Source organism: Trachurus trachurus (genome assembly GCF_905171665.1).
Source record: "Trachurus trachurus genome assembly, chromosome: 16".
NCBI classification, from domain to species: Eukaryota; Metazoa; Chordata; class Actinopteri; order Carangiformes; family Carangidae; genus Trachurus; species Trachurus trachurus.
In genome coordinates, this window is record NC_139902.1 from 7,777,945 (window position 1) to 7,787,282 (window position 9,338).

General features: G+C 43.7%; 2 protein-coding genes across 2 annotated transcripts; both read left to right on the forward strand.

The window, feature by feature from the left end:
* Positions 1-334: 334 nt before the first annotated feature.
* On the forward strand, positions 335-6,478 carry tektl1 (tektin like 1; the record flags this gene model as incomplete). Its single annotated transcript, XM_083989517.1, has 8 exons — positions 335-613; positions 1,205-1,471; positions 2,181-2,285; positions 3,371-3,518; positions 4,207-4,373; positions 4,458-4,553; positions 4,649-4,762; positions 6,254-6,478. The coding sequence occupies 8 exons, from the start codon at positions 335-337 to the stop codon at positions 6,476-6,478; spliced, it is 1,401 nt and encodes a 466-aa protein (XP_083845643.1).
* A 1,356-nt stretch (positions 6,479-7,834) lies between these two features.
* On the forward strand, positions 7,835-8,968 carry LOC310999194 (uncharacterized protein; the record flags this gene model as incomplete). The annotated part of the gene is made up of 3 exons (XM_083989518.1): positions 7,835-7,886; positions 8,494-8,613; positions 8,763-8,968. The coding sequence occupies 3 exons, from the start codon at positions 7,835-7,837 to the stop codon at positions 8,966-8,968; spliced, it is 378 nt and encodes a 125-aa protein (XP_083845644.1).
* Between the last annotated feature and the right edge of the window lie 370 nt (positions 8,969-9,338).

Here is a 9,338-nt window from a genome sequence, read left to right on the forward strand (position 1 = left end):
GCCTAATAATAAAAAAAAAAAAAACATTTTCTAGCACAGTTACAGTATGTAGCATGTAACCCTCCCTCCCTGTCAGTGTGCTTCATCAGCAGCACTGTGTTTTATTAGAAAGTGTTGATTGACAGCGCCCCCTGTCGTGGTCTCACTGTCCAATCACCAAACAGCTTCGAGTGTCTGGTTACTTCAGGAACCGTTGCCATGGAGCTGACACCAACAGTTTATGCAAAGTTTTCACCCTGGATGTTTCACAGTTTACCTCATTCAGAGACAGGCCATCTGCCAGCAGTTTTTATTATCATTTTTTGTCTTTTAAGAGGAGACTACATGTGAAGGAATGCAGGTCCAGTCGGTTCCTCTCGACTCGGTCACCGTCGGACCACCGTCTTGGCGCGATGCCACGGTTCGCTCCATCCAGCGAGCGGAGCGCCTGGTGCGGCAGACTCGGGCCGGGCGGCCGGCGACCTGCAGCAGCGCTGCGGCCCGGTTCACTCCAAAGGGCTCGGTCGGTGCAGCGGAGACATCCGGAGATAAAATGACAGAGGAGGGAGCCGGAGATGGTCGAGACCGCATCTGCAATCATAAGACGCAGAGGCCTCAGACCACAGGAGCGACGGTGAGACTAATACAGAGAACCACCATCAACTTGTATTGTCAGATACACTTGAGATGAGGATCATGTTTCCCACCCTGGGCTCATGGTGTCACCATGGGGTCACCATGCGGGTGTTTTTGTCAGGCTACATTTGAGAAAACTGTCATCTATCAAACGTTTCTATTGAACAAACAAGGTCAGTTAACTTTAGGACAGGGAAATTTGTTTTCAAGTGAGATTTAACACACAAAAAGTTACAAATCCACTATCACACATCTCAGGACAACTTCAGGTAGCCTATAGGCTTTAAGACAACAGAGACTTTTCCTTTTTGACAGATCGAATGGTGATTTTACACAGTAAACTTACTATGAAGTCCCTCCGAAGTATCAGTAAACTATATGAGTAAGTAAAAGTATTCATTATTCAAAGAGGCTCCACAACTTCATGATTTCCTAATAATTTGGTGCAGTTTAATAAAGTCACATAAAAAGGGGAAACTCAAGTGAAGTACAAGGACCTCTAAAATGTGCCAACAAATTGTACCTCCAATTTATACATATTTGATAATCACCATTTAACTTTTCTCTAAAGTTCCCCGGTGGGTCCCAGAGGACCTCTGTGGCCCCATTCCCACCCACCAGCCTGCGTGAGCAGTGTGCAGGTGCCAGCACCGCGGTGGCAGCTGAGTACATGCGGAGGGTGCGGGAGGTGGAGGGTCAGCTGCGTAGGCAGGCCGGCAGGGTGAGGCAGGAGGGGCTCAAGCTGGAGAGGGAGCGGGGTCACCTGGAGAGGATGCTGCGCAGCCTCAGGACCGATCTGACCGTCAACAAGAGGAGCTCAGAGGGGAGGGCCAGGAGGCCGTCCACTGCTGAGAAAGTGAGTGTATAATCTACATTATAAAGGGCCAGTGAAACAATATGAGACATTTAAAAGGTCCCACAGCCATCCTGTACAGAAGCAGGAGCCTCATACTGACAGAGCTGCAAAAAGTTTGTTTAAATCAGTGTCTCTGTGGTGGTTTGCTCTACCTGACCCTGCATCCATCCATGTCTCCACTGTGCTTTGTTCTTTGGACCACGGTGTGATAAATACAGATGATCCATGAGGAAACACTCAATGATATATCACTTCAGGAGCTAACGTTGCTAATGTTGCTTTGTTATGACCTTCATGCAAAGCAGAGAATTTCTCTTGAGTCAGATCATGAGGACAATTTTCAACTTTCCGTCTCAATCACTTCTAGTTTTGTTTTGTTATATAATTTCATACACATCCAAGGAAAAAATAAATCATGCAAATATTTAGTTTATTTTCTCAGCACCACAGGAAATATCTTAAGATGTCATCTTCAGGAGCACATTGGGTCACACACTTCCATCAAAGTTAAAATCCATAAACCCCTAATTATTATTATTCATCAAATCATTTTTAAATGCTGTCAGTAATAGTTAGGATATACTGTAGGATTCAATAGCCATTACACCCTAATACAACATCCGACATGAAATGGATAAGTACAGGATGAACTCATTAAGTTCGGGGTTGGAGAGGGGATGCGTTCACTGACACCTCTGCTGTGTTGCAGGAAAGAGATGGTGCAGATTACTTGCTGTTGTGTGAGAGAAGAGAGCTGGCCCAGTTGAAAGAGGAGCTGCAGGGAACAATGAGAGACACACTCACCCAGCTACAGGTGATGTATGATGTTAACACACACACACACACGCACACACACACACCACCTCTGTTTCTTTCTTTTCTCTCTAGTTCCACTTGACCTCCACATATGAATGACATCCACCCTTCTCTCATCATCACTTCATATTTCTTTTATTTTTTTATAAAAACAAAAAACGGAATAAGCTATAATTGTGCTAATACAAAAAGATAAAGACCACATGTATAAGTTAGAAGACCTAGGGCCTTTCACACCATACTGTTGTACTGTCCGCCTTTGCATTATACCATTACTTTAGTTTTGTTATGGTTACTCCTGTCATGTTCTGTTTGTTCTGCTGTACCTCGTGCCCACCGCGAGGTACAGCGCAGACAGGCGCAGAGCAGGGCGGCAGCGCTCACACATACGGCGCAGGTTGCTCAGCGACCGAACAAACAAAACAGGATTTGGGTGGGTATATGCAAAGATATGTTCGCCAGGAGCTACAAAACGACCGCTTCCAGGTGAACTTTAGCGTCAGGCTGAGCAGGGAGCAGTTTAACAGCCTGTTAGAGAGAGTTGGTCTGATCCTCAGGAGGATGACAACTCATTTCATGCATCCGTCACTTTAACTGAATGTCTGGCCGTTTGTTTTCACTCTGCAAGCGGCTGATTTTTTTTCAGACTCCACTACATCCTCTCCTATTGGACGCGCCGAGATGTCGTCACAGCGCGGGTTTGTGGCTGTACTTGCTGCGCCTGCTGCTAAGCGTCAATGGCAACATTAATATGAAGATGCTGATTGTGTTTAATGTTTACCATGTTCACCCTCTGACTTATCTGGATCCATCCTCAGCAGACCATAAATAACTGTGTGTTTTATATATTTTAATTAAGTGAATAATAAAAAGGATCCTAACTATAGATCAATGGATTAAATCACATTGGAAATATTTACAGACCAGCTGATGGTTGTCAAATGTAAGACCACACTCACTGTTTTGAAGACCAAGTTGTCAAAACTTCCAATTCTGAATGGAGACTAAATCAATCTGCACATAAGTCAGTAATGAAGATCATGGTTAGTTGCATCTCTAATGTTCCTCCTCTGTCTCCTCCAGGCCCTGGGGCAGAGCAGCAGGCGGCTGCTGGACTGTGCCGGTGAGAGGGCTCGTGTCCTGGAGCTGCTGCCCCGCAGCGGCTCTGCTGGAGGAAACAGCAACGCTGCTCAGACCCGCAAAACAGACCCCATCAGCCCTTTTACACCAGGTAGGGTCAGGACAGAGAAAACTGGGTCAGTCCTTGCAGGCAGGCATGACGATGCAGGAGGAAAAAAAGAAGCTCCCAAGAACAAAAAAGTGAATGGAAAGCATGGAACTAGTCAAATTTAACCAGATGCCACATGAATCTGTGGATTCAATATGAGAATATCTGTATTTGCAGAGTATGATACTGTAGATGTGAGTTTACAGCAGGGTTTGTGTGTGCGTTAAATTGCACAGAATATGCAAGAAATACTGTGGCCATGTAGACTCATATGAACAGATACTGTACCAGCAGTTGTATAAGGCTGTATTTATGCACAGTGGTGCTTTGAGCTGATTGCTAACACAATGGTGATAAATAGGTATATTTGCCATCTTAGTTTATTGAGAATGTCCTTTCTTTGTAGGTATCTGGTCATAAATGAATTTTAAAAAAATCATGATAATCCAGTTGATAAGTACACTTCATATGTGCACTACTGTCTTACACTAATGCACATGATGTCATTGCAGTATCTCTACTGCTCACACGCACTTCACCCACTGAGGTGTAACAGTTGTGGTTGTGCAGTGAGGGTTATTTTAGGAAGGTCACTGTTCTCCTCATCTTTTAGTTTTAGAAGATGAAACTGTCCATCATGGCTCATTAAAGTGAAACAGATCTTCAGCATCACTTGTTTGTCGTCCTGCAGAGTGTAAACAGGTCTTAGAGGCATCCACTACCACAGTCAACCGATCGGTGCAACTGAGGGAAAACATCAAGCAGATGCTCTCCAGCGCCATCAGCAGGCAGAAAGCTGCCCACTGCACCGTCAACAACGGCCTGGTGAAGAAAATTGCAGAGACTGTCAGTCTGCAGGTAGAGACAAACCACCTGTTAAATGTCCACTAATATGTTTATGGTATAGAAATTCAACTTTTAATTTCACTTTGTCATTTGTAGCAAAACCTGACTGTGATGTCTGCGGCCGCCCGGCAGGCCATGTTCCGCAAGCAGAGGGAAATAAATTGCATCCAGCACAGCCACGGCAGAGCGCAGGTAAGTGTGCACGTGGAACAGGATCAGAAGCTCTGTCTGCACCTCAGTGGCAGTGTGCACCCGATGGCGTTTTCCCTGTGTTGTTGTGTTCGCAGGGTCCAGAATACAGTGGTGATATGCTGTCCAGAGAGAAACTCAACAGGCCTCTGGTGCAGGTCTACCAGAGACACCCGGGCACACAGTTACCTGAGGCTGCTCATCTCATACAGGTGTTGTACTTCTTCCAAAATGTCAAATATCCCACACTCACACTCTCCTCCTGTGTAAAAATACAGACAAGGCAGGGCAATTTTATTTGTATCATAACAACATCCTCTGCCCTTAGACCAGTGTTTTTCAACCTTGGGGTTGGGACCCCGCGAGGGGTCGCCTGGAATTCAAATGGAGTCGTCTGAAATGTCTAGTAGGCCTAATTGATAAAAAAAATTCTTATACATTTTTTTTTTAACTAATCATTATGTATAGTTCGGAGGTTGTTACACCCTGACATGTTGTATGGAACAACCTGAAGGGGTTTATTTCTCCATAACAACCGACCAACTATACATTATCCCGCTTATTACACGGTTTACGAGTGAAATAATTAATCTGAAACATAATGTTGATCAAAATACGACTTTCTACGATTTATAATTGCATCATTTAGCGAATCTGCATGCCCGGTCACGGCCGCTGTTTTGCTGAGCCTCCCCGTCGTGCATTTGAAGCCTTTGATAATCAATCAGTGGATCGATGGATTACCATACACGTGTTACGATGTGTGTATTGTGTCGTATCTGTCATAATCAAGAAATTAACTTTACTGTTTACGGGGTGCGTTTGTGTCGCGGAGTCGCGGTGCCACCGAGACGAGAGGAGAGCTGTGACACCGGGTCAGAGACTCTGACGTATAGTAAGTTTGGTTTTCAGCCACGATGTGGAAGGAGCCTCCACTCTCACTGTAACAAGTTACAAGTCATTTATCTAACATCACAGTTAGTCCCAAGCTGTTTAATGACGGTAAAAATGAAACATAAGGTAAATATCCTGACCTGCATAGTTTCTAATTTCTGTGCTCCTCTGATCAGAGTGGCGTCCCCTGCAACGGTCTGTTATACTTGACGATGGTCAGAAATAACGGACCATAGAACGCAGTGAGCAGCATTCAATAGAGCCGTGTAATAATCTTTTTAAAATTATGATTAAAAACACCACACATAATCCTGAACAACTATATTCGATACTTCCACTTTCTCAAATTTAAATCGAGTTCAAATAAAATGCAGCATATAAAGATATCTGAGCTTGCGCATCTTGATTGACGGCCATGATCAAGTGCAGTCATGTAATTGCTGGGTCGCCAGAAATTTGTGATGTCAAAATGGGGTCAAAAAAGGTTGGGAACCACTGGGTTAGACCCTCACATTGACTGAGGAAAAACTCCAGGAGAAAACCATTTTAACAGGGAAAAGTTTGGAGAAACCTCAGGGTGAGCAACAGAGGAGGGATCCCTCACACAGAATGGTTAGACTTGCAATAGATGTTGTACAAAACAGTTTATAACACAGAATATGCAAGACAAACAAAGCAGAACAACCTATTCATGTAATACCAGCATGTATACTCTGTGCTCACTGGCACATGCTCACACCATATAAAAGACCCAGCGGTTAACGCTGAATGAGAAATCAGACTGAATGTGTTTCCTGTGTGGACCTCAGGGCAGTGCGGTGCTGAAGCAGTGTCTGATGTCCTCTGAGGCCCAGATGGCGGGACTGCAACGCGCCTGTCTGCAGCTGCTAGACGACCTGCGCCGCAAGACAGCGGCAGCTCAGGTGGACGCAGGCGTGGTGCGCATGAGGCGTCAGCAGGTCGACAAGCGGGCTGTGCCCTCTCTCCTCCAGCAGGGGGCGCTTAGAGGCCAACCCCTGTCTTATGTTGAGTAGAGCTACGGCTGAATATGAGAGATGACTGTGTTAATTTGATGTGTGGTGAGAGCTGAAAGCAAGCGTGTTGCAAAAAGCTGTGGTTCAAGAAGGACAGAAAAAGGATGAAAGCTGCGCTTTGATGATAAGTGTTATAAAGACACCTATTGTCACATATTCCTGTGTAATTTTGAATTCTTGTGGTTGGCCCCTGTTTTGTACAGTAACATTTCAAATACATACATTTATTTAAAGCTAAAATTAATGTTACAAGTCACTAAACAATGTGCAGGAATCTTCTGTTGAACACTTCACACTTGGTTGCAGAGACAGCCCACACCCAAAACTCTGACACTTAGTCTACAGTGACTCAATAAAGTTTAGACAAATGCAAGCAATCACCTTTAATGGCCTGTATTTATATTGATTGGTGGTCAAATGTTACTTTCATTGTTTTGAAAGACATATCAAGATTTATTTGCTAAAACACTGTGGTCTAATTAGGTCACTGGTGGAAACAAATGCCTCTTGTATGGCTGGGGGGAAAAAAAAAGAAACTGGGAGAAAGAGCAAGTAGAGGTGTGGCATTTAATGTGATTATCTCATCTGACAATTTTGCAAGATTCCTTGCTGAAAACTACTCATTTTCTTATAAAATTAAGGTATTAGAGCTTATTTCAACATGTAAACCAACAAGCCCCCTTTCTCTGTGCATCGGAACAGCTGTAAAGGATCAGTGTATCCAACATCTTTTCCATAAAGCTAAAAACTACAGCAGTGTCCTGCCATCTAGTCATGGGACTGCAGGTCACTTGACAGCCCTCCCACCAAACTCAACGTCTTTCATTAGGAAATAAGGCTTGATTTAATAAACCTGCCCCGTTTTACCTAGGTACAGGACACGTGTCTTCGCACCCTGTTTTAAAAAAAAACATGGCATGAGACAAGAAATGATAGATCGCACACAGATTTCCAACTGGAGTGTAACGTCCTGTAACAAAGCCCCATTGATTCTCTAACTGTGAACGGGGCCGTCCTCTGCAGGGCAGTGAGCCTGGGCAGCACAGAGAAGGTCGCGGCCGTCACCGGGAAGCTAACGGCCTAATTGAATCATAAGTTATCAGGGTGTGGAGATTCTTGGAGTTAATTAACAGAATATCTTGTGAAACCAGAAGAGATTTACCTTCACATCTCTGCAGCTGGGCCGAAAGAAGGAATCCTGAGAGGACTGTGGCTCTGGAACCAAGGAGACTAAGAACTGGTTCCTCGTATTGGGGATGAAGACAGCTGGTGTCTTCTAGAAAACCACAGGAGAGAGACGACGTAACGAGCTGGAGATTCATTTGTTTTCCTGGTGTGAGACAGAAACAGTCAGTTATGTTGAAGCTGGTTTGTCCTCTGCTTCTCCTCTGTTTCCTTCCAGCTGTGGGTAAGTGAGCAAAACAGCAGTAAAATGTGTGTGTTCACTCATGTCTGTGCATGTACAGAAGATGCACACTGCAAGAGAAACACTCTTACAGCAACAGCTAAGAGTAGAAGTGCAACTAAAGACCTTTTTTAATTTGTCAAACATTTTCTCAAGTGATTAACAGTGTTGTTGAGAACAAATATTTAAATCAAAGTTTCCATGTGACATTTTAAAAACCCTATAATATTCAGTTTTGTATGATGTAAGACAAAGCAAATCTTTACATTCTTGTCATTTTACTTTGGAAAAATGAGTCAAATAATTAATAGTTGCAGATGTGTCACTTTTTGAATCAACAATGATGCTTTGCGAATATACATTTAAGCTTTTTTTTTTCAACAATTATTTTACTTCCACCATAACAAATATGATTACCATGAATACTAATGATATTTTTTCTTGAGGTTATCATTTACAAATTAACTGTTGTTTTGGTTGCCTGTATCAGAGCAAAGACAGTACTGTACTTCTCATGTAATTACTACTATTTCATTCACAGCAATCTGCAAAGGTCTTAAGGTGTTGATCCATTAAGTTTCAGGTTTTAATCAGAATCTCTGTCGTGCAGTTCCCCTCTTCTGTTACACCTGTGTGTTCCCCACCATCTCACCTCTGGACTGCATCAGATTTCCCATCAGGTGTCCACCAGGGCAGCTCTGTCTGTCCAGCCAAGCTGTGGGCATGAAAGGTGAGGGAACCTCAAGTCACCGAGTAAAAATTTAAATGAATCAAAACTGAGAAAAAGAACCGAGAAAGGCAGAGACGGAGGGAGACGTGTCGGTGTGGTTTATTCAGTGTGTGACTCTTGAAACGATGTTTATTCTGCTCAACTTTCAGGAGACTTCCGTGTGGTGCTGTATGAGAAGAGCTGCGTCCTGCCTGTCCTGTGTGGACTCACGGGTGAAAAATATGCCTTGGGGCTCAACTTCACCTTCACCAATGAATGCTGCAACACACACCTGTGCAACGGAGCTGCAACACCTGCTGCCCCCTACTGGACGGGCACTTTACTCACACTACTCATTTCATACTCAATTTGGTGAACAGACATATTAAAAGTATTGTAAGAGAAAACCAGTTTGACGTACATGCTGTAGAGTTGCCTTTTCTGCCCTCTAACAGACTGACACTGCTCTGTCTCCTTTCATTGAATGTGCACTAATCTGGGCTAAACCAAGGTTTGCTTTACCACATGTGTGAGATGGAAAAATTATATTTTTCTCTGATTATTGCCAATAACATCATAGCTTCCTGGATGCAGTAAAACTGTGATAAAATAAACTACCTCCACCCACTTATCAGTCAACTTTATTTACTCCAGGTCCTAAAGAAGACCAGATGTGGTGCACAAACACTGACGACAACAGCAGGAGTAGAATTCAGTATAAATCAACAGAATTACTGTTGATTTGA